Below are 25,807 nucleotides of genomic sequence, written 5' to 3' on the forward strand. Positions count from 1 at the left end.
TCCTCTGCTTGAGTTATCTCTTCCTTAAGGAGCAGAGAGGACATTGCTTTTTGGGAAGTGCAGGCTGATCATGTTGAAGTAGGGGGAAGACAAGTAAATAGGAAAGACTTTTAAAAGGTACTGAGAACTCGAGTCCTGATCCTAAGGGAATATAAATATGTGCTTAATACATTCAACTCATTGATTTCAGGAGGGACCATGTAGATATGCCTCAGATGAGGCATCATAATTAGCTGGGCTGTCTGTTAGACTCTCTGCATTTGGAGGGTTCATCTTGACCAAATACATGACCTATAATTTTAATTTTGGGGTAGGTAAGAGCTCTTTGAGGACGTGGGATATTAGGGTTCATAGTTTTAATCATGTTAACCTATACTCCTTGCTGTTTATGTTATTTAAGCCAGCAGGAAAAATATAGATATAATGAATAAGATTTCAATGGAACAGTTAAATTCCATTCTGTAAAATACAAAAATTCCTTTCTAACATAATCCATTTAATGACTCTCCCTCTGTTTCCTAGAAAACCACAGACACTCTGGCACAGCTACTGAGCTGTGCAAGTCACTTACTCAATGCGCAGAATTAGGGGACAAGGCTAGCAAGGATCAACCTCAACTTATTCATCAATGACATGGATGAAGGGACAAAGTGACCCCTCAGCAAGTTTGCTGATGATACCAAACTGGGAGGAGTGGCTGATACCCCAGAAGGCTGTGCTGCCATTCAGAGAGACCTAGACAGGCTGGAGAGATGGGTGGAGAGAAACCTCATGAGATTCAACAACGGCAGGTGCAGGGTCCTGCACCTAGGGAGGAATAACCCTAGGCTGTGGGCTGACCTTCTGGAGAGCAGCTCTACAGAGGAGGACCTGGGAGTGCTGGTGGATGACAAATTGACAGTGAGCCAGCAATGTGCCCTTGAGGCCAGGAAGGCCAATGATATCCTGGGGTGCATTGGGAAGAGTGTTGCCAGCAGGTCGAGAGAAGTGATCCTGCCTCTCTGCTCAGTCCTGGTGAAGCCACATCTGAAGTATTGTGTCCAGTCCTGGTCTCCTCAGTACCAGAGAGACATGCATGGAGTCCAGCATAGGGTTATGAAGATGATCAGAGGGCTGGAGCATCTGCCCTACGAGGAACAGCTGTGAGAGCCGGGCCTCTTCAGCCTGGGGAGGAGAAGCCTGAGGGGGGATCTTATCAATGTGTATAAGTATTTGAAGGGAGGGTGTCAAGGGGATGGGGACAAACTCTTTTCAGTTGTCCCGTGTGACAGGACAAGAGGCAATGGGCAAAAATTGAACCACGGGAAGTTCGGCCTGAATATGAGGGGGAATTTCTTCACTGTGAGGGTGACAGAGCACTGGACCAGGTTGCCCAGAGAGGTTGTGGAGTCTCCTTCTCTGGAGATATTCAAGGCCCATCTGGACATAGCACTTTCTAACATGCTGTAGGTGACCCTGCTTGAGCAGAGGGGTTGGATGAGATGATCTCCAGAGGTCCCTTCCAACCTTGCTGACTCTATGATTCTATGAATTAGCAATGTACTCTTATGGCCAGGAAGGCCAATGGTATCCTTAGGTGCATTAGGAAGAGTGTTGCCAGCAGGTCGAGGGAGGTGATCTTCTCCCTCTACTCAGCCCTGGTGAGGTCACATCTGGAGTACTATGTCCAATTCTGGACTTCCTCCCTAGTACAAGAGAGACATGGAGCTACTGGAGAGAGTCTGGCATAGGACTGCAAAGATAATGAGAGGACTGGAGCCTCTCTTATGAGGAAAGGCTGCAAAAACTGGGCCAGATTAGCCTTGAGTAGAGAAGACTGAGGGGGGATCTTATCAATGTCTACAAATACCTTAAGGGAGCGTGTCAAGAGGATGAGGCTAGAGTCTTCTCAGTGGTGCCAGGTGACAGGACAAGACGCAATGAGCAGAAACTGAAACACAGGAAGTTCCATCTGAACATGAGGAAAAACTTCTGTCCTGTGAGAGTGATGGAGCACTGGAACAGGCTGCCCAGAGAGGTTGTGGAGATTCTGTGAATATTTAATACTTGCAGAAAAATAACATACTAATCTTTAAATTCTATTTATAAAAGGAAAAAGAAAACAAACATATAAAAGCTGTACGAAATACTGAAATAGAGAATCATTATGACCATCTCTCTATTCCTCGAATCAAGTCAGCAAGTAAACCTTAATCCCACTAGCTGGCAAAAAGACACCAAGTCTAACAGCAAATGAAAATGATTTTTAATGTCAGTCAGTTTCTTCAGTTAGGTTCAGGTGCAGACACTTTGAGGAGAAAGGAGAATCCCATCCTCATGGCCACATCCTATCCAGCAGGGGCCTTTTGTCTTTTTGGACAAAAGCATCTTCTGAATTGCCTGTAAACTCGTGATGGTTACACTGAGCTCCAAAGACAGGTAAATCACCCACTCGGAAGAGTTTCTTCTTCCTTAGGACTGCTGCTTGAGTCAGTGGCTGGCCATGTGGCTGTACTTGGGATCGTTAGGGAGCTATGCTTTCCGCTGAGAAACCTGGAGTGGGTGAAGCTGCAAGTCTCTTGCTGAGACGTTTGAGTGCTAACAAGAAAGAGGCTGTAGAAAAAAAAATGCCTGTAAAAAGGAGAAATAAAGGATAAAAGATTTCCTCATTTACATGGAGAGCTGCCATTTGGAAAATCTTTTAATTAATTTTTGTAACCGTACTTATCCTTCTGGTATTGGTATGTTTCAGTGGCAAAAGTTCAATACATGAACGTTATGAGGAGGGTGGTGAGGTCAGGGGCGGAACAGATTTCTCCTGATTTTACTGTTTTGGTAAAACAGGAAAGTCACACAGGAGGAATCCAGACTTTAAATTTGCTTTAGGAGGAGGAAAGGGTGGAAAAAAAGAGATAACTAACTTGGATATGTGGGCTGAAGTTGTCTGTCTGTTGTGCTCTAAGGCTCAGGCTTTTCCAAATGACTTCCTGAAGAATGAAATCGGCGTATAAAGTTGAAGAAATCCAACCGGAGTGCTTCAGTAGGTAGGAGAAAGCTACATAATCACATTCATTTACACTGGTGGAAACAGAATTTGAAGTTGTTACAAGAACTCTTTTCTTAGTTTATACACAATCAGGAGAGGTAAAATGTGCCCACAGGAGGATTGTGCAGGGCGATGCTACGGACTGTATGCATGCAACATGGTTCTAAATTATAGGTGAAAGACAGATGTTGCTTCAAAACCTGCATGCTTTTGATAGTGTGCTTAAGACGTATATTAACATTTGACTTTGCATTTCCTTCTGGCAGCAAATGTCTTTCACATGTATAAAGCACTGAAGCAACTGAAGGTAAAATTGGGACATTAGTCATTAAAAAAAAGAGAAGCAAAGTGTAATTGCAAGCAGTCCTTGTGAAACATTTAAAGAATATAGGAATTCTGTTGATCTGTTTCTTCCTTTGAGATTTGTTGTATGCATATTAATGTGTCTCTGGGAACAAACAAGGAAAAATGCTGGCAGTAACATGGGCTGTAGAACATGTATACTGTTTTCTAAGGGCTTTTAATAATCATCATACTGCAATCTCATAGAAGTAGACTTAGATTTTTGAAAATTAGTGTCTTAGTGTCTTACATAGCATTTGTGTGTGTGTGTATACGTTTATATACATATAATTTGTATAAATAACTGTATTTATGCATATTTAGATAGCCTATGATAGAACATTGTTTATTCTTTGTTATGTTCAGGTATTTTTTGGAAGTAGCAGACTGTTAGCTTAGTAGGCAGAACTGGTAATGCTGTATGATACTGCATATCTTTTCTGAGTGGATTACTTAGAATTTTACCACCATGTATATGAGACGTAGGACATGAGTTTTCCTTGAAATTATTTATTTCATTTTAATTTAGGAAATAAGAATCCAGGTAGGAAGTGTAGTTTTCTTTGCTTACGCTGCATGTAATGCATGATTGCCTATCCCTGTGGTTTCGTGAAGATAAGATAAAATAGATGGTGTAAGTAGAGAAACTAGTCTACATATGTTTTAAAATTGCAATGTACCCGTTTAAATTATTTAAAGAAGCAGCCTGAAGCAGACTGGTGTCACTTGGGGCTCTTGATGGGAGAAAATAAATAGCCAGTTAGAAACGTGTTCCCATCTGCATCCACTGTTTAGGAGCAGTGGGAGATGTGTTGCAGGTGTATGTTATCTGGTCCTAAAAGCAGGGGACATTCTGAGCCATGAGGTTGGAAGAACCTGAAGTAGACGAATAGGGACTACATTAGGCAGCACAGAAGTAGTTGTATAGTTCAACAGTCACTGTTTGTTGTGTATGGAATAACGGTGAGAACTAGACTTCTGTACAAAATTTGAACGTGTACGCTACTGAGGAATGTCTAGCCGCTTGCTAAAACAGCAGCTGCATTTTGTATGTACGACTGAGCAGCCACATATACCCCTGAAGCATAATGGCATTGGTACTCTAGAGTTTTCCATACACTCATATTATTTTGCTCTGAAAATTTCCAACATTATAGCTACAGAGAAGCAAAGCCCACCAGAGTTTACTGCCACAAAGACTTAGTCAGCAGGTACTATGTGAAGATAATATCTGTAAATCAGTCCGTGCCTTTGTATTTCTATTTTAGTCTCCAGCAAATTTTCTTTGCTTCAGTTCTCCATGCATGGAGACTTTAAAGTCTCTTGTGCTTTTCATTCTTTGAAATGTTCTGCATCACCACAAGAAATATTCTGTTATTTTAGTGGCAATGGTGAATTTGTATTACTGCTATTTATCAAGGCAGCACTTCTAAGCTTTTAAAAGCTGCTTTCATTTTCCAGAAATTGAGGCTTAATCACACCCCTTTAATTCCTGTAATGCCCATTACTCCTTTCTCCTCCCCCTGCCACACTGTTTGACTGAACAAATCATCATCAACTTTTTTTTTTTTTTTTTTTTTTTTTTTTTTTTTTTTACCATGAGTTTTGGGTGTATTTTAGCAAAGGTTCAGTTAAGATATCCAGGTTTGTGCTGTCCTCCTCTAGGTTTGCCTTCTCTCTCTGATCTAGCATATAGCTAATATATTTTGCATGACAATGCAATATCCATTTTTCCATTTATCCATATTTTGCAATATCCATTTTGCATAAGTTGCTGACTTGAGTCATTCTTGCAAGTTAGCTGATTAAATGTTGCTGTCTGTTATGTTTATTCTCTAGTGGTGCTTCCCTGAGAGAAGATAACATGTGTTCCTCTTACTAGGAGTATGTTACATTTGTGCAACATACTTAACATGGAACAAGAATAATCCAGTGTATGACCTTGAACTGCAGTGTAAATTCTCAGGAGACCCTGAGTATATACTCTGACTGCTAATGTCTACATTATTGTATTTTCACTGTTACAGTTTATCTGCAACAACTACATGAAACTAGTCTAGGTGAAGGTCCAACTGCTACTCACAATAACTTGATTTGCTGTGGCAACTTACATGTAGACGGAAGAAAGGAACTCATGGTGGATTTTAATTTAGTTTTGAGGTCAAGTTTTCTTATGTTTCACTCATGCAGCTTTTTAGAGTAAACTTGGATTTTTCTAGGAGATTAAATTGACTTCTGCAACCTGCTTCTTTATTTGCCTCCTCTGTGAAGAATCATTGGGCATGACATTACTGATAAGAAGGACATGAACCTGCCCCCTGCTCCTTACATGAAATGGATTTTGTTGCTTGAAGGATGTTAGTGTGACTCCCACCACCACTGCATAGAGTGGGGAAATAGGGAGAAAGGATATTTACTTCCATAATTCACCACATAGTAATGACGACTTTGTTCAACACATTCTGAGAATAAGCATATCCTTACGATTTGTCATCCTTGCCCTGCTTCTGATTCTTGTGCTAGCTTGCAATTCAGATGTGTGTCGTGGTGAACCTTTAGGGCTATATAAAAGGATAGGTAAGAGCACTCGGCATTAATGTTGTTGAGACTCTACTTTGGCTGATTTAGGGGAAAGGGAAACCTCACCCCCAAGACATTTCAAAAAACCCTTTAAAAGCAAGAATATGGCTTGATATAGTGCTACCTGGATATGATGTTTTGCTATTGTCTGAGGATAAAATATGACAGAATATTTTTCTTTTCATTGCTTTTTTGTAATTTGTAAGATATAGGGTAATACTGAATACTGTTACCTTAGGAACTTGGAACTAAACATGTGCTAAGATTTTAGAGCAGCTGTAGCCTTTCCACTAAATTTTTCTTTGCAGAACCAAGATATAATGACTGTTATTAATATCAGCATTTGGTCAACAATATGTTTCTTCACAGATACTTGGCTTGCTCTTTCAATAGGATATAAGCAATGTTTAGAATAGGATAAACAATCAAATTGGCTGTGCTCAAATGAGAAGAATTTACAAATGGTACATTCTTCACCGAAATGCAACCTTTGTCTCGGGAAACCTTTAAACCAATGTATGGGAAAGAAGAAGATCCCTCCATCTCTATGTTCTTTCCTTAGGCTGATGGCCACTGACAGAGACAAGAGATTGGGCAAGGTGGACTTTTGTTCTGATTACTAGGACTTTTCATGTGGGTCAGTGGGGTAAATAGAAGTTCATGCAAGAAAATGACAGAAATAGAAAAGCAATTTGCATGCACATGTTGATAGACTGCCTCCACCCTCCCACCCTCCAGCTCAGAGTTCGAAAATGTTTCCTTCTGGAAATTTGAAAAGATTAGTGTGTGAATTAACTTGTGCTGTAGCCATAGCTTGAATTTCCTCCCTCTCTTTAAAGATTCTGTCTGAGATCCTTCCCCAAGAAGAAGAATTGGCTATGTCTGAGACCCTGGTTGCTTCTGAGAAGGTTGCTGCTGGATTCTAATGAATGGAAGTTGTTGGGAGGATGGACTGGCTTATTCTTGCATGATTGCTTCTGTGTATCCTCACACACTCATTCCTCTCTGTTTCTAATGTATTTAGGCAGTGTTCATGCCAGCATAATTATTATGAATTAAACAATGTCAGAGACACCTGCTGGGGAGATTGTGTTTAACTCAACTCGGAGATGGAATTCCAGATGTTGTCCCACTCTCATCAGAGTACCAGAAGCCCTGAACCCTAAAAAAGTGCTGAGCCAGCATCCTAGGTTTGCCTAAGTTGCACTCAGTGTCAAACCCAGGACTGGAATACAAGTGGTTCATCTGTCTTTTTGTTCTAATCCTAGTATCTGCCAGGAATCAACCAACAGGTTCAAATCACATACTGAGCCAGATCAGCATTTAGATTACTCTGTCTTACTGGTAGCTTCAACAGTGTTCTGTGTGAAATTCTGGTTATAGCAAGGTGGTAGAACATAAAGATAACTATGACCCCTCCAGCCCAATACATCTCTAACATAGGCTATATATTAAGAATAAGATTCTTAGAGTAACTACAGTGGGAGGTCTTTTCTGTTACTGAGCTACTCAGTGGCAGTTGAAGATAATATCCAAGTTACTTCTGTTGTCATGTAAAATGTAAGACCTCTCTGTAAGATCTGGGGATTAAAATAAATACTCTCATAAACATGTCAGCTCATTGCTAAGTAGCGTTGAAAAAATAAACAATTGTTACTTTTTGCTAGGAAAGGAATATGTAGTGAATCAGAAACCACCATTATGCCACTGTGTAAGTTGCAGATGGAAGATGACTGCTTCATCTTCCTCAAAATCCTCAATTTTTAAAAGGTCAGTTTAGAATAGTTTAGCTGTGGAAGTGATTTCTACATTTAGGGTACATTCAAAGACCTTGTGGCCATTTCTGGGCAGGCTTACAATGAACAGAAGCTGCAAAAGCTACATCTTGACATCTGAGCTACTCTTCCTCCGCATAAATATTCCAGATTTTCTTTTTCCATTCTCTTTTTGAATTTTTTCCCTGTTTTATTTCCGTTTGCCTCTTTTTTTTTCTTTTCTTTTAATGTGGAATACTTTATAGCATCAGAAAAGCCAAAGGGACACATGAACAGAACCTTCTTGTGTGACTTGTATTGAGCTCAGCTTTGTGCAGCTGTTGTATTGGCAGGAGCAGAAATAAACTTTCTTTTTCTGAAGAGACCAAGTTTAATTGGTTTATTATAAGCTGTGTTGTTTTTTTCTACTGATCTTTCTTCATATCTGGCTGCTGTCATTAATTCTGAACCACTAATCTGCCATATCTCTGCTTACATTTTTCATAGATAATCAGCAGTGTATTCATTTGAATGCTACTGAAATGAAAAATAGAATATGACCTCCTATGAAAATATTCTTTACCTTTCTTTTTGTGCTATCCATGACATGTCTGTATGTGAGTTGTGGCATATGTTGTACTTTGCTGACTTTTGTTAATCTGCAGGTTAATGCTTTTCTTATTATTTTCTTCACTATGTAAAACTATACTAACACTAAAGCATTGTGTGCAGTGATAACCATTTTAACCCTGTTTTGTCTTCAGACCTACCCTCAATATAGAAAGTCATTTATCTAAAAATCTTAGCTTGCTTGGAGCCTCTTTGTTGACAGCATAGTGTTCCACCATCAATTATAGTTCTTCATCAGTGTAGTTGTAGGGATAACCTTCACTTGGAGATGTTCTCAAAGTTTTATTATTACGTGCAATATGTAATAAGAGTACCTGCAAGTGACAGGCCAAACTTTCTTGCTCAATTTTATGTAAGATTATAAATTCATAATCTTGAGGTTTGGCTGGCTCTTAATGTCTATGCTGATCCTTCTCCATCATCCTTGTCGTATTTATTAACCAGTGGGCTGCAGCCTTTGCTTGATTTTGAGATGCTACGGTTTGGATCATGTCTTGTGACCTAACAGGTCAGGGTCAGTAAAACTTTGCAGGTGCTGATTTTGGATCAATAATACTTCTGCTCCTGCTGTGACTTTGCTCATTCCATCATGCCCAACTCCTCAAACTTCCTCTCTTTTTATCTGCCTGAGTAGCGCTCAGGAAAGTGAATGGCTCTTCTTGAAGTTGGGGTGTCAGCTTCATGGTTCATTGCAGTCACCCTTGATGGGTTAAAAAAAAAAAGAGGAAGGAAAGAAAAATAGAACATCTCCAACCAGCTCCTTAACAGCACTTGTGAGCATCAACTCCTTAAGAAATAATTTAAAAGAGACACCCTTTCTTGGAAGAAACTTCAGCATCCAGAACTCTGCACCATCCATTTTTACAACATCTGTTTTTATCTTCTCCAAACCACCAAGCAGCAACCAAATGGTATTCATAGTTTGTTGGAATGATCTCGGTCCTCCAGTTTCTTCTAGGCTGTGATAGGAAAAAGCTACGAATGAATTAAGCAGCCAGACAATGATTTGCCAGGGACTAGATACAACTCTTTCGTTATTGGCTCCTGCACTTGTCTGCCTGTGCTTGAGGAGCAAGAAGTTTGTATTTCATAAATGTTTTAGGGTTTAACCACATGTTATTGGGAAGCAGCAATAACTGTACTATATTACAGAGTATCCTGCACTACCACTTTGATGGAACTGTAAACATGTAAAGACTCCTTGGCAAAAGTCTTTCATGTACCCCAGCTTTCATCTAGTGCAAGAGTGATGTATTGTAAGTCTGGGTAAAGAAATTTTAGTGGCAAAGCTGTACCCCTGAAAAAGTGATGAGGGGCTTGCACGGAATTTTGAGCATGTCATTAAAGTGCCTCAAATACGGCACACAGAAGGCTTTGGGACCATTGCTACTCCACTGTGGGAAGCCCCCAAGAAGGGAAGAAAGGGCTTCAAGCTGCTCTCTTTGTGCAGTTCCTTTATACAGCACCCCTCAGAGTGTAAGGGCTTTAGTGTATAAGATGGCCTGGGATCTGGGCTGTGGAGAAATCTAAGTGTCGGGGGAAACACTTCTTCCATCTATCCCCATTGCTGAATTTGCTTCACTCTCCTCAATGACTAGTTCCTCAGCCCTTCTCCCTAGCCTAGTTTTTGCAGAATCCCTGCTGCCAATAGCTGTGTTCTGGAGGCCTAAGGAAGAGATTACATGTAATGCTGAACAGCAGTACCTCTGATATGCACATCCACAGGAAAGAAGTAAAACGTAGATAGCATCTGTATCAAGTTATTTTTTTTCTCCTGTAATGGGAAAGAAAACATCCTCAGATGCTCAGCTATACAGGCTGGTAAGAGAAGGACTTGTCAGGCTGAAATGCAGCAATGGTATCTTTTACTCATCTATTTTAAATACTTCAGTAACTGAAGGTCATAGAATTAATAAGCACTACACTTGGTTTTCTTACCCTCCCTGCTAGACAGATCCAACCAGCCTGGTTCTTTGCTACTCATGTCACCACAGAGAAGCATTTGGCTGTTGTGTTTGTGGATTTTGTCGAGAGTATTTCCTTCCATCTGGTAACACTCTGTGCTTTGTGCTGTACAGCTCAGTTTTATTTGGGACAGACTGCAAGGGTAGAAATAGGGGAGAAGCAGCTGGAACTGGTCAGAAAGCAGAGAGAACATCAGTAGCTCAGAGAAAAACATTTGCAATATTTTCATGTCCATGTATTCTTGCATGTTCAGCCTCCAAGGCTCTGACTGATTAATCCTTTTTATTCTTTAAGCTGTGTAGTGTACTTACGTTCTACAATGTAAAAGTTTTTCAAAACTGTATTGTTCTCTAATGTTTAGAGTGCCTATGTTCAATATGTTGCTTAATTTTATACTTTCTTGCTGAGAGGGATTTTTTTTTCATTCCCTTTTCCATTAGCATGAGTTTGTGGCACTTTAATACAGCAAGTGTCTTCATGGTTGGCCAACAGGCATGTTTTGTATCTATGCCTATTTTATATAGAGGCCATCACCAATGTTTTCTGTTAAATAGATGGGTTTATAAGGAGATTCAAGACTAGAGGAGAATCTTAGAAGTGTAGCAACCATTAATCTCGCATTTTCAACAGCTTGCTTTCAGCTGAACTTTTGATTGTGGTAAATGTAACTGTATGAACCAGTGAAAGCAGAGCATGACTGTATGAGAGCAGAGCATTAACAGTTCACTTTGGGGATATCCTGTACATCAGTATCAAACTGTAATGACTCCATGGTCAAAAACTTTGCTACACATTGAGGGAAGAAAATACAAATTTAAAGCACTATGTTAAATTGTATGTGACTAGAAAATATCAATGATTAAAATGCACTTACCGTTTTCCCCCACAAATAAAAAGTTCCTTCTGAGAAAGTTATGCTCTGAATTTCTCATCGGCTTTGTTTCTTTTTCTAGGGATATTCTCAACATGGAGGACTGGAAGCCACTTCTTATTCTTCTCTTTGCAATCACCTGCTGCTGTACAGATGCACAGCAGACTGGTAACTGACTAAAGAAATGACTCTTTTTCACGTTAAAATCATAGCAAAATTCCTTCTTTCCCACTTGTTCCCAGTGCTAGAGAGATGTGAAAAACTGGTGATAGTTTATTCCTTGTGTAAGTAGGGATGCTGTGATATATTTTTAGGAAGTATATGTTTGAACTAGAATAGGACAGGTGTCCTAACCAGTAAAATTAACTGGAACAGCTCATTAAAGTTTTTTGTTGCTCATGCATGCTGATCTACATTTTCAAAAACAATGAAAAACTCTTAAATTATATACACACTTCATATTGTCCTCTAAAACTGTTGCCATCCAAATTAGATGTTATTTGCAAGACTGCCAAATGCAAGATATGTTACAGGGCTCACCATTTTCATTTTGATAGTCAGTTTTGGAGAATGTGCTTGAGGAAATAATCTGCCCAGTTGCAAAATATTTCCTGCATGTCTGTCAGTTTGGGGAAAATCATGACCATTTCAACCTTGTCCAGGTAGCGTTGTTTACTTTTGAGAGATGTGGAAATGTGAGCCCAGTATTTACTACAAGCAAGTGTGCTTAGTCTTCTTATTTAAGCCAGTGTGATTTTTTTCCCCAAGCTAATAAATACTTTATTAATAATCTGTGCTTGCAATGTAGGCTCAAAGTGCCAAAGTGACTCTTCCCTTGAGTTTACTTGACAGCAGCTCAACATTCTTATGGCTTTAGTATAGTTACAGAAGTGTGTAGAGCAATTACTGTATGCATTCACTGTATGTGTGTGTACTGGCTCTTAGGAGAAGGCTGAATGTAGAGATTGTGCTGGTGTGAGTTCAGTCTCCCTCCTCTGCCTAAGAATGGAGTTGCAGATGAACGTAGTCTCACTTCCTCTGTATGATGAATGGAGGGAAAGGACAAACTAATGAATACCAAGAATTTACCAGGCTGGATAGAAGGATATTTTTTGTAAAAGGCTGACAGATCTTGGATTCTGAAAATCAAACAGGAGGTGAGATTACCCTTTTCAGGAAACAGGAAAGTTAAAGAATGTTTCTTCAGTCTGCAGGGAAGCTTCCATGGCAGGCATCATCTTCCTCATATATGAATCCTGGAGTGTAGGGACATAGAACTTCAAGATCATACAAAACTTCTTGTACAAAATGGTCAATGGCTTTGATACTGGGGAAGACAAAATCCGTGTTAGTATGATTCAGTACAGTGATGTGCCACACACCAAGTTCTTTTGGGACACTTACTGTAATAAGAAAGATATTTTATAGAAGATGCAGAAATTACAATATAAAAGGGGGGAGGGTGCCAAAACTGGCAATAGTCTCCAATTCATGCTAGAAAAAACCACTTTATAGCACATACTGGCAGCTGAAAGGAGGAAGAGTTCCCCAAATTGCTGTGGTGCTCATTGATGGACAGGCTTAAGATAATATTCAAAACTTAGCCACAGTCAAAACTTAGTCAAAGATGCAGGAATCACATTGTGTGCTGTAGGCATTAAAGATGCTGCTTTGTCTGAGCTTCAAGAAATAACCAGTCAGCCAACTGTTAAGTATATCTATGAAGTGAAAGACTTTGCTGCTCTGCAGGAACTCTCTTAAAGTATTCTACAGATGCTTTGTATTATAGTAGAAAAGGTAGCTGGACAGTCACCCACAGCAAGAACCCTTTCTTTTTCTTATTTTCTTTTTGCTATTCACAGTCAAACTACATGAAATTGCAGTGTGTTGTCAAAATATGGGCTTTGACTTCATGTGTATTTAATATATTTTTAACTAGTTTTCAGTAATATCGCCTACCTTTAAAATATTCATGATAATGGGGTGGGGGGGAAGGTGTGACAAGAGAAGGATGAGACAGAAACCTGCAACACAGTTCTAATGTATTTCATGAATAACAAGATGTAAAATTCAGTTTGAAAAGTGTTTCGGTGTTGGTTGACAAAGGACAGTCGGCTCCTCTTTGCTGATAAAAAATTAAAAGCTGGAGAAGAAACAATAGTAATTAATTCTTTAATACCATCTTTCTTGAGCAGATTGCAGAAAAGCCACTTTGGCAGACATTGTCTTTTTAGTGGATACATCAACAAGCATTGGCCAAGAAAACTTTCAGAAGGTGAAGGATTTCCTCTCCACTTTTGTTTCAAGCCTTGATATTGGCCTTGATGCGATCCGAGTTGGGCTGGCACAGTACAGTGATGAGACTTACCGAATATTCTTGCTGAATCAGTATTCATCGAAAAGTGATGTGCTGAAGCAGATTGAAGATTTGCCATATGGGAGGGGAGAAACTTACACAGGGACAGCTCTGGATTTTGTCAGCACTGTGTACTTCACTGAATTTGCTGGTAGCAGAGCTAAGGATTATGTCCCGCAGGTAGTCATTCTAATCAGCATCGGAGAATCCAAAGATGAAGTTGAAGGGCCTGCCAGGAAGCTGAGAGAGAGAGGCATCTCTGTCTACGTTGTTGCAGTTGGTGTTCAGAATAAAGCTGAGCTGCAGCAAATAGCCAGCAAACCTTTTAATAAATTTCTGTACAGCGTTGATAGCTTTGATGATCTTCAAGACCTCTCCATAAGACTTTTGAGAAACTTCTGCTTTGCAGTTGAAAGCCAGATAGAAGGTAAGAAATTGTCCTTATACTGATGCCATGTCAGTTGTTTGTACTGTATAATTATGAAAATAAGTAGAGCATAAGGTATAAGATGTAGAAAAGTGATCCTGATTCTGATATGGTTTACACCAATGTTTCCTTCATGTAACTCCATTGAAAAAAATGGGGCTAATTTTGAGATAGGTCCCAGCTCAGGATTACATCCAGATTCTTTTTAACATATATTTAGTTGTCTATGTTGAGGTCCATGAGGTTTAGTTGTTAAAATATGAAGATAAGCTTATGCTTGGTGCTTTCTGCGACTGGAGTCTTAAGCTATTGTAAAGAAAATCAAGGTCAGACTCACAGAATCTGTGAAGTACATTCAGTTCCATCTCATTAGAGCTAGTTGAACCTTTTTACAGAAAACATTTTCTTTCATTTTGATGTCACCTAACAGTTTAACAGAAAATTATTTCTTGATCAAGCTGTTTTTGATGACACTTTTAAAATTCTTTCAAAAACCTGCTTCTGAAATGGTGACTTTCCCCTCATGTTCTAGGAGCAGCAAAAATGAAGGGAAGCCATGTTTTCTCATCCTTTCCATATATTTTCTGAGCAGCACAATCCACAGAAAGTATATTTATTTTCCCTGTTTTGTTAGAGACTGTCATTGGTGAATGGTGAAAGAGGGAGGGATATAAAAGAAGCTTGGTAGTAAAATTGAAATCAAAGAAAGATTTGAGTGGTTTAAAAACAATTATAAATGTTTAAAATATAATGTCACTGTGTTTAAAAATCAAAGGATTTTTTTTTTTCAGTGGTTAGGCTCCCCCACTAGTTTCTCAACTGGCTGATCAAAAAAAGGAAAGATTAGAGGTTAGAGACTATGCTGGTATTTAGGCACTTGGCCTTAATTTCCTTCTTCACCATAAACTGTGCTACATTGAAGGCTCTATATTTAGGCCCAGTTTTATTTGCCTTGCATCTGAATTACCCTTTGGAAATGCGTATCTCTTTCCTTTGACTATAGGAAAAGCTAGAATCACTTTGTTCACGTTATGGTGCTTCCTCCAATATTTTCAAGGGAACTGTCTGCCCAATAAAGCAACTTCTCATGGGGTTGTTATGAAGGTGAATATACTCTGAAGTACTTAGATGGATCCAATTCTTAGATGCAAAATAGATTCCAACTGTGATATAGAAGACCTTGTTTAGTGGAATATCAAAAGAAGGCGATAATAGAGCATGCAATCTCATTCTCATAGTCACAAGTAGAAGATTAGGTAGGAGAAAGATGAAACACCCTGAATATTGTCAAATGTAGAGTTTCTCCATTTTTTTCTTTAGATATTTGTTGCAGAGTTAGTTTCACTAGAGTATTTTTTAATTTGTTAAGACACAAAGTTATAGCAATTATATCTCATGTTTAATGGTATACTATAGAGTTAAAACTGAGGCCTGAGCTTAAAATGGTGGAGATCAACAAAATATTTGCAATTGCAGTTTAGCTTATATTCAAGTCTGAGTACAGGTTGACAGTGTTCCTTTCTGCAGCTGATTTACTGATTTATCACATTTTTTCCCTCTCTGCAGCATTTGCAAAACAATATGCTGATGTTATTTTCCTTATTGACTCCACTGAGAATATGACGCCTTCAGCTTTTGAGGAAGTAAAACATTTCATCTCCCAGATAGTCAAACAGCTAGACGTTGGGCTTAATAAGTACAGTATTGGCCTAGCCCAGTTTAGCGGGATAGGACAGGTGGAGTTTTTACTGAACACATATGAAAATAAAGAAGAGGTACTTGACCACATTCAGCACAGTGTTGCATTTGCTGGAGGCTCCTTGCAGACTGGAAATGCCCTGGAGTTCTTGCAGGAAACCTTTTTTGTGGATGGTGCTGGAAGCCGGCTCAGTGAAGGCACTCCACAAGTTGTAGTGGTCATCACACCCTCTGAATCCAGAGACGATATCATGGAGGCAACTTGGGCACTGGAAGAGATGGGGGTAAAAGTTGTTTCAGTTGATATTGGAAACTCTAAAAAAGAAGAAGCAAAGGTGAGAGCCCCCTTCACCATGACTTACCAGATTTACGAAGGAGAGAGCATTGATCTCGTGCAGCAAAATGTTGTCAGTGATATGGAAGCCTCTGTTCAGAAGCTTTATGACCTTGATCCAAGTGTGCCAGCAGGTATGGTGTGTCACCAGAGAAAAAACAGCAGCCTGAGTAACTTCTAACCCATTGGTAATCCAGAACAACTTCTCAAGTAGCTGTGAGGGAAGAGCAGAATGAAAACAGTTGATGATTGTGTTTTACAGAGTTATTGAATTGACAAAATATTTACCATCTTTTGCTGTCTTGAGGCAATACTTGCCCAGGCACAGTTTAGCATTTAGCTGTTTTAACCGAAAGGAACAGAACTTCACTTTTGCGAGGTTGGTTGTAGTGAAATACCTGTTCTGACTGAGGCAACAACTTTATCTAAATTTTGTTTCTAGAAAATAGCCATAAGAGAGTTTGTATTTAACCACAGAACAACTTCCCAAATGTCCTGGGGTGTTTTGATTAGCAGTCACTCTGCAGTAGAGTGAGAAAAGATACTTGTCTTGCAGAATTCCTTGTAGTGTGGACAAGAAGGGATTTAAGATCTAGTATTTATTTCAGGGCTGTCTTTTACCATGTAAATAAATAAAAAAAAATCTTAGCTGTTCGGGCTGATAGGGATTTAGATTTGGTGCCTTACTGGCACTGTCTTGCATATAATCTTTTTCTAAATAACTTACTCCAACTGTACCTGCCAATTATCTCAGTGCGATCTACATTAATCTTATCTTCCTTTTACTTACTTTGCTTTTAGTGTGTTCCAGTGCGACTATTGCAGATATTGTTTTTCTTGTGGATGAATCCAGCAAAATTGGGTCAAAAAACTTTCAGCTGATTAGGGCCTTTCTGTTAAAAATTGTTAATGCCCTGGATATTGGCCCAAGTAATGTAAGAGTTGGATTAGTGCTATACAGTAATGAACCAAGGCTAGAGTTCACCCTGGACACATTCAAGGACAAATCAGAAATCCTGACCTACTTGAAGAACTTACCGTATCGAGGTGGGCAAGCATACACTGGAGTAGCTATTGACTTCCTGAGGAAGAAGGTTTTTACTGAAGAAGCAGGTAGCAGGCAAAAACATGGAGTGCAGCAAATTGCTGTGGTTATCACTGATGACCAATCGTTGGATGATTACGCCGAACCAGCATCTAAACTAAGGCGTAAAGGTGTTACTGTCTATGCTGTGGGTGTCCAAAATGTCACAGAGAGTAGCAAGCTTGATAAAATTGCAACCTATCCCCCAAGGAAACACCTCATCAGCCTGAAGTTTTTTCTACAGCTGTCAAATATTGGATGGAAAATTAAAAAACGACTTTGTAACGAGATTGTGACAAAAACCTTTGTAGTCCCATTACAATCACAGAGTCTGAAAGAAGGTAAGAAGTAAATATATAATTCCTATTTAAACATGTTGTGCTGCCAGGCTTGATGCAGGCATATGCCCAGTTGGCACTTAATGCAGGAGGAAAATAAGATTCAGAAAGGTTTTAGTGAGGTTTGTAGAGTTCTGGTGGGGGTGGAGACACCGTTAGTCTCAAGTAAGATTTGCCCTGCTTGGAACCGTCCCCTACATATTCCTGCCCTATCAGGACAGGCCTGCCAGGAGGCCTTTAACCCTTCCACTTTAACAAATTCCCAGTCTCCCTCATGTTCAGGTCCTTGGATTCTTTGGGTTAATTGTCCATTCTAATTCTTACAGCTTAATAACATTTGTTCTTTGAAATCCCATAAATGAATGTACCCTTACAGCTTCCACTAAAATTAAATGGGATCATTTTCTCAGTTACTTGAATCCAGGCTATTTTTTCTGATGTTTCTAACTTAATTTTCTTTGTGCTTACCAAAATCATGTCCTGGCTGATATTGCCTCCAAGTTTTGTGAAGTGTGTTGTGAAGTACACTGTCATCCAGTCACCTCCAGGAATAGCTGAGCCATGCCATTTAAAATAGTTTGCTCTGAGAAGCTAGTAATGCCTCTAGAATAGAAGCATAATGATGTAAATCCTGGTAATATTTACTTATTCGTAACTAAATCACACCAAGCTGTCCTCTAAAAGCCTATTTTACCACTCTCAAAATAGCTTGATTTCTGTGTTTATTTTTTCCCTTCTTTTGTCTTTACTGTCTGTCACATTGTTACTGTACTCCACCATGTTTACTTTTATTTCTGTTTTTCTCAAATGATTTATACCCTTTAATACCTTAATTCCAGTCCTGATTGCTATCCCACCATTTTTTTTTTCTGATTAGCTTGTATGGACACAGAGGAAGCTGACATTTATTTCTTGATTGATGGCTCTGACAGCATAAATCCATCTGATTTCGAGGACATGAAAACATTCATGAATGAGATGATCAGGATGTTTCAAGTTGGTGCCAGCGCTGTTCGCTTTGGCGTGGTTCAGTATTCAGCCGAGTCGAGGACAGAATTCATGCTTGGCCAGCATAACCAAATGACGAGGTTAACAGAGGCAATTAGGAATATTGATCAAATAGGTGGAGGCACCCAAACTGGAAATGCTTTAAGGTCAATGAAAAGTCTATTCAAAATGGCTGCCAGGGAAAATGTTCCACAGATCCTCATAGCGATTACAGATGGTAAATCCCAAGATACGGTGAATCAGGCAGCAGAAGAGCTGAGGCAGCAGAAGATCGCTGTATATGCCATTGGCGTCAAGGAGGCTGTTCAGAAAGAGCTGGCAGAAATAGCGGAGACAAAAGACAGAGTATTCTTTGTGAACAACTTTGATTCCCTGAAGCTTATTAAACATGACATTGTGCGAGATATCTGTTCAACAAATGGTAAGAGTTTCTCAGTACAGTTGGATCCCTTCCAAGCACCTAGTATTAGAATGTGCTCATACAATTTTGGTTATGCTGAAGAGGATATTGCTACATAAACAGAAATAACTAGAAATTTGTGTGCGGATGGTCTCAGAATGAGGTCAGGGCTAGGTTACCCTCTTTCAAGGTACAATTTTCACCAGTCTGAACAAAATGAAACAATAAAAATAACAGTTAATTCCTTAAAATGCTCAATGTAGAAATCTAAGTACTTAGGTTTTGACATGTGCCATTCCCATTTTGTGAGAACAGATAAGGGACACAGTGATAACGCCTATCCTGAATTGCCTACAGTCTAACACCAAGATCCTTGTGGTTCTAACCAGAAGAGTAGTTTATGCATTGCAGGACATTGTCTTTCACAGGAAGACAATGCAATGCTTTTCAATAGCCAAGTCACGGAATGTTTTTCTGACATGTTATCTCCAGTAGTCTCCAGCTTGTGGTCACATGTTAAATTACATTAAATTTACTGTTCACTGTCTGGATATAATTCTTTTGGGCAGACTTGCTGAGGAGAAATCTGTCTGACTGTTCTGTCATTCACAGTTTTTTGGATGTTGATGCAACTAAGGTGTTAAAAGTGCAGGTGAAAAGAGATCTCTGATATTAACCTATTCTTTTCTCCTTTGTTTCTTAGTCTGTAAGAATTTGAGAGCTGATGTTGTTTTCCTAGTGGATGGTTCAGAGAGTATTTGTCCAGCTGAGTTTCAGAAGATGAAGGATTTCATGCAGTCATTTGTGGCCAAAGTGGATGTTGGGCTTGATAATGTTCGAATTGGCTTGCTGCAGTTCAGCTCTGAAATAAGAGAAGAGTTCCAGCTTGACAGATACAGCACCATGAGTGATCTGCAGAGAGCCATTCAGGAAATGCAGCAGATCAAATCAGGAACACTTACCGGGAAAACACTGAGCTTTGCTGCCTCTTGCTTTGACCGATATAGGGGAGGGCGTCCTGAATTAAAACAGTACCTAATAGTGATCACTGATGGGAAATCCCAAGATCCAGTGAAAACCCCAGCCAGGGCCATGCGGGACAAAGGTATCACCATTTATGCCATTGGTATGCTCCAGGCAAACAATTCCCAGCTTGTGGAGATTGCTGGCACTCAAGACAAAGTGTTCTTTGAGGATAACATTAACTTCCTGGAGAAGCAGATTCTCTTTGAAATTTGCAATCTAGAAAATTGTAAGTGATGGTGGTAACCCACTTTGTATGTTCTTTTTAGATTGCTTTTGTCATTTTTCCTGTTAAGTGTTTATAAGGACAGGTTTTGCTTTCCATGTTTATGATGGACTCTAACATCTCTCCCCTTGTGATAATATACAGTTACAGTGGCATGAAACGTGATATCAGAACATGGGCCTGTTTTTTTTTGTAGGCTATAATCTTATTCTTTTCCTCATAAGCCAATAGATAAATATTTTCCTTTTTTTCTAAGCATTTCAAAACATCTAAGCATTTCTGTTTAGGCTTCCTCAGTGTGTTTGCACTTTTTGGTTTCAGCTGGAATATGGGAACAAAAATCCCTACACAGGAATGGGGGAGGGAGAGGCAGAATTATAGAATTATAACCTTGTTTCTTTGTTTCCTCTATTTCCACTTATAACAGTGTGCAAAAGGGCAGAAGTTGCTGATATCATGTTTGTTGTGCATGGATCGTCCAGCGTTACAGACCTGCAATTCAAGAATGTGCAGCGTCTTATGGAAGCAGTAGTTAATGACTCAGTGGTTGCAGTGGACAAAGTTCAGTTTGGTGTTTTGGTGTATAGCTCTGAACAGAAGGTGCATTTTTCACTTAATTCATACTTCTTCAAGTCTCAGATCAGAGAAGCAATACTGAACTTGAAGCCTCTGCCAGGCCAGCCCTTCACAGCAAGAGCTTTGAGCTTTGCCAGGCAGAGATTTGGTGTGAACTGTGGTGGGCGTGCATCTTCTCTTGCTGTCACCAGGATCCTCATTCTTATTACTGATGAACCAACTGTACCATCAGATAGAGCCAACCTTCCTGCAGCCGTAAAAGCTTTGAAGAAAGATGGAATCAACTTGGTTGCTGTTGGAGTGAGCACAGCAAGCAGAGCAGAACTTCAAGAGATTACTGGAGATCAAGAACAATTATTCTTTGCACAAAGCTATGATTCACTGGAAAGCATACATGAAAACCTTAAGCAAGTAGTGTGTGAGAAATCTCAGCCAGGTAAAGGAAACTTCCGAACACAGCTATAATGTCTTTTTTCTACAGCTGGTGTAGGCTGTTCAAAACAGGAACTGTATTTAAAATAGCGCGTGGAGACAATGGGAGGATGGGTGGAAAAGTTTAGAGAGAGTTTCCTGTTTGAAATACAGAATATGTCAAGATCTAATCTCAAAAGATGCCTTCTATTAATGTGCTTCCATCAGTTATTTTCAAGAGGTTGCTTATGCTGGTGAATGGAGGCAGATGTCATCTAAGTCATCTTGGCGATTTTTCCTTCACTTGTAAGAGAGAGAGTTCCTTATGAATGCACCCTTTCCACTTCAGTGTGACCTGTGTCCTCTGCTATACAGAGACCCTCTTCAAGAGGGAGGATTCTGTATCTGTTTGCTCTCTTCCACCCTTCTTATTTTTCTCCTTTTCTGTTTAGAAGACATGAAGTTTACAATGTCAGTGTTATTAACTTATTATTAAAAGTTCGTTGGAGATTAGATGATGTTTTTTCCTGCATAGAAAGATGTTTTGGGGCAGAATCAACTGTTTTTTGATCTGTAGACAGAAAAGGGGTTGAAATTGATGGATTTAATCTTCAAAGTCAAAGAATTTCTTGCTCCTCTCCACTCATTTCCCTTTTCTGATTTCTTTCCCATAGTCACCTAAATGAACAGGATTCTGTGCCGTGATGCCTTGTGCATTTCCTGAAGTGTTAGAATAGATAGGATATGTCACTCAAATGTTACTCCGTTACATTGCAACAAGGGAATGCTATTGAGTTAAAGCTTTTGCATCTCTCTTTTTGAACAAAAATGAAAAGGATGTAAATTCTTGCGCTTCCAGGGTAAAGGTAGGCATTATGGCTCTATGGGAAATAAAAACTTTCCTCTAGTCAGGCTTGCACCAGAACTGTCCATTTGGAAGTTTTGTACATTCTTAATGAAAACACTTTTCTTCCGTACTCTTTGTTGTGATTGCTGTGAGAGCTTCTAAGAATTTCTACACTTGTGTCTGATTTTTGGACAGACAATTTGTACTGTGTAAAAATTAAGCTCTAAGATGTAAATTTTCAAGATTTAGAGGTTCACCTATGTTAAGAGAAAAATATCACAATATCACTTAGGATGGTATATGTGAAATTGCAGTAATAGCAACCAGAGCTGTAACCAATATGTGCGAAAACATTGTCTGCTGAAAATCCAAAGGGTTTTCCTTTACTGACATGTGGCACTCAGTGATAAGAGTGTATAAAGTGTATGATTTCCCCCACCTTGACACATGCTTCCCAGTGTATCTCTTATCAAGTACACTTTGGGCTTGGAGAACGGCCATTTATCAAATCAGCTACAACACCTGTAGAAAGATTTCCCTTCCCTAGTGTATTTTGCTCTGAAAGACGGCTTCTCTTACACCCTGTCTTTTTTTCTTCCACAATATACAGTATCAGGTTCTCTCCAACAAAGAATTTTTAGATCCAATTAAATGTCACTCTGACAATTTGAAGAGAAGCTGCCAATCAAAGCATTGGGTAGCTCTGCTTCTGCAATGAAAATGGTGTGTGAGAATTGCTTCAGCTTCAAGGGTACTAACACACTGTCTTCCTTCGTGGTAGTCAAGCAGTTCAAGTGATATTTCTTCGCAGTGGCCCTTTAGGTAGCAAGACGATAGAGAGCAGTGAGTGGGGTGGTTAATCTAACTTTACTTCATTGGTACGTAAAGTCTGACCTTCCTCATCTGAGGGTTTGACTTCAGATATAAGCTCTGTCTTGTGTCTCTCTCAGCCTTTTATTAGATAGCATGTAAAGAACTGATTTCTTTTGCAAGTTGATACTGCACAAAGGATGAAGAGGTGAAGAAAGATAAATGAGGATTGGCCTTGAATGGCCTGTCATTGAATAGCTCATGTGGCTAGTTTTACATGAAAAAGCACAAGCAGAAGGCTAAATGCTGCCAAGGTTACATCCTTTGCTAATTTTTTTTTCTTTTTTTTCTCTTTTTTTCCTAAGTTTGCAGCAATCAAGTGGCAGATCTGGTATTCTTGATAGATGGGTCCGAAAGCATATCAAAAAATAACTTTTCAATCATGAAGACCTTCATGAAGGAAATTGTGGACGGTTTTGTTATTTCTAAGGATAAAGTACATGTTGGGGTAGTCCAGTATAGCCAAGACCCCCAAAAAGAATTTTCTCTTAATGACTTCTATACCAACGCCATCATAAAGGAACAGATCGACAGCATTGAGCAGTTGCAGTCCTCTACATTCACTGGCAAAGGGCTGAGGTTTGTCCGGAGCCTTTTTGAGCCTGCCAATGGAGGCCGCAATAGCCAAGGAGTCTCACAGAGCCTTGTTGTGATTACAGATGGGTACTCTGATGACAATGTGGAGGATGCAGCGCTGGCTCTGAGGACCATTGGGATACATGTCTTTGCAGTTGGCATAGGGATTATAAACAATTTTGAGCTGCTTCGAATAGCTGGTGATGCAAGGAGAGTGTTCACAGTGGAGAACTTTGATGCATTGAGAACCATCAAGAGAAATATTGTTGATGAGGTCTGTGAATCTGGAGATTCTCCTAGCCAGGGTAAGCAACATAACCTTTTTGTTGGGTATATGATAATGTGTATCCATATGGCTACATACAGTCCTTGGTAAAGGTACCAGAGCCAGCTTGGAAGCAATTCAACTGTTTTACCGAAGAGCTTTGCTCTGGTTACTGTCTTGCAACTTTCTTGTCTCACACCTTAATTCAGTCAAGAATCATTACACTCTGCTATAGTAAATGGCTTCCGAGGTGAGACGGTGCTTCGCATCTAGCACTCATATTGTAGTTCCTCACTGTCTAAAAGGATCCAGAGCAGACTCACCATAGACATCCTAATCGCAAAAGAGAAAATGGCCAATTTAGCAGCATTTTAAAACCTTCAAAAACCTAACTTTGAGTCATCTACAGCTGAATCTGATCTTATTGCTTCAGTGAGACTTGAGGCAGCAGCAGCTGTTGACAAAGCTTATTTCCAATAGAAATACACTGCAGGGAGAGTGTGTGAGAAAATCCAACCTGCAGGGCGGGAGTTGCTGGCAAAGTGTGAAGAGCAAATCCACAATAAGGCTGAGAGCCTAGCAAAAGACTCTCTCTGTATAGGAATGTGATACCTTTTACTACATCTTCCTGGTGGTAATAGTAGTTTAGTTGCTGTTCCAAGGATGCTCCACAGACTGAGAGGCTCCCAACCCTAAAGAAAATAAAAGCTCAGGTGTACTTTCGATTAATGCAGTGACTTTTATCAGATGTCGGATGCTATTGCATCTGAATTTAGTCCAACTTGATGCTGCAGTATCAATCAGCTTGTCACGTGGGAAGCTTGAAGCAAGAAACACACACACTCTGGTCTTTACTATATAACTGGCATGCGTACATTAGAATTTTAAAAGATAAAACTGTAGGTCTGTTTGCAAAGTTGCAAGAGAAATATGTAGTGAATGACAAATTAAAAAGCTGAGTTCTTCCTCTATTGAAGGTGAGGGTGACCTGCTGTGGGTAAGCTGATGGCGTTGCCTGGGAACAGCAGGAAGAGGCAATGCTGGAGCAGTTCTCTCTCTGTCCTTCCTATGTTTCCATTCTCATAGGACTATCCTTTAAACCTTTGTGTTGTCTTCCCTGTACTTTCACTATATATATCATGGTTTACGTGTGTTGGATACATGTTCTAAAACTGGTTCACCACAGCTTTCCAGGTTTCATTCCCTTAGTGATCACAAATCCACTGTCAGAAAGGCAAATTGTGGTGATGACACTGCTAGTTGAAGACTTTCTGTAACAACAACTAAACAGGTAAAGGAGGCTTTGCCTCTGCTGCACCCTGGGCCTGTGAGTTCTTAAACACATCAAAACTGGCTGCTTTTTTGTTGGGGTATTGGAGGCAAACTGAAGAGAGGGGAGCCTTCCCTGCCAAAGCGAGGAACTGCTCGTTGTATGAACAGTCTCTGCTCAGGTGGTCTTCATGGATGAGATTTTTCAAGGAGAAGAACAGCAGGGCCTGTATCAAAGTAAACTCTGCACCAGCCTCTCCCCATCCCCCCTTTCTCCCATCTGGAGCTGAGCAAGCCTCTACCTGACAAGGCGTCCCTTGTCTTCCAGAAACAGAGGCAGAGACTGTTGCTGGGAAAGTGGGGTGCACTGCTATGGAACAGCATGACCATGGCTGATGCAGTAGCAGCTCCTGTTGTTAACAGGAGATGTAGCAGTAAGCTTGACGTATACAGGCACAGTAGTTTAGAGAGATAAAAAGTTGAGGAAGACGTGCTGGGTTTAATCTCACTAATATATGTATTTATTTTTAAGTTCTGGATAAATTCATCTCATAAAATGATGACCAAATTTCTTGTGAAACCTGTTTTATTTTGGCCTCTGTCTTCTGTTTACCTGTATTCACTGACTTTCTTTCCTGTAATAAATCCACTCTCTGCCAGTCACCCTCTTTTAAATTGTTAGACTTTAAAAAGAATTGAATTGCAGGTGTGGAAGATTGACAGGGGAAAATAGATACCTTTGGTAGCAGTGAGAGGGATTAGTTTAATAACATGGATGCGTGTGGGAGAATAGGTGATTTAGAAAAAAGAGATTAGCTATACAAAGCAGGTGTTTTCTTCTGAAAATAAATACAAATCATCTGCAGAATACAGAATACCTTCAGGAAAGTGTTTTGCACATTCTCATACACAGTGTGACAGCGCAAAAGTTA

The 25,807-nt window shown here is 39.7% G+C and overlaps 1 protein-coding gene across 1 annotated transcript in view; it reads left to right on the forward strand.

The window, feature by feature from the left end:
- Positions 1–2,973: 2,973 nt before the first annotated feature.
- Positions 2,974–25,807, forward strand: part of LOC134136559 (collagen alpha-6(VI) chain-like) — a 64,591-nt gene continuing 41,757 nt past the window's right edge. Inside the window, exons 1-9 of the mRNA XM_062568475.1 lie at positions 2,974–3,023; positions 11,250–11,335; positions 13,360–13,950; positions 15,517–16,116; positions 16,784–17,407; positions 18,282–18,833; positions 19,516–20,064; positions 20,489–21,073; positions 23,071–23,646. Of these exons, the coding sequence (XP_062424459.1) occupies positions 2,974–3,023; positions 11,250–11,335; positions 13,360–13,950; positions 15,517–16,116; positions 16,784–17,407; positions 18,282–18,833; positions 19,516–20,064; positions 20,489–21,073; positions 23,071–23,646 (4,213 nt within the window). The remainder of the gene's footprint in view (positions 3,024–11,249; positions 11,336–13,359; positions 13,951–15,516; positions 16,117–16,783; positions 17,408–18,281; positions 18,834–19,515; positions 20,065–20,488; positions 21,074–23,070; positions 23,647–25,807) is intronic.

Source organism: Rhea pennata, chromosome 2 (genome assembly GCF_028389875.1).
Source record: "Rhea pennata isolate bPtePen1 chromosome 2, bPtePen1.pri, whole genome shotgun sequence".
Taxonomy (NCBI): Eukaryota; Metazoa; Chordata; class Aves; order Rheiformes; family Rheidae; genus Rhea; species Rhea pennata.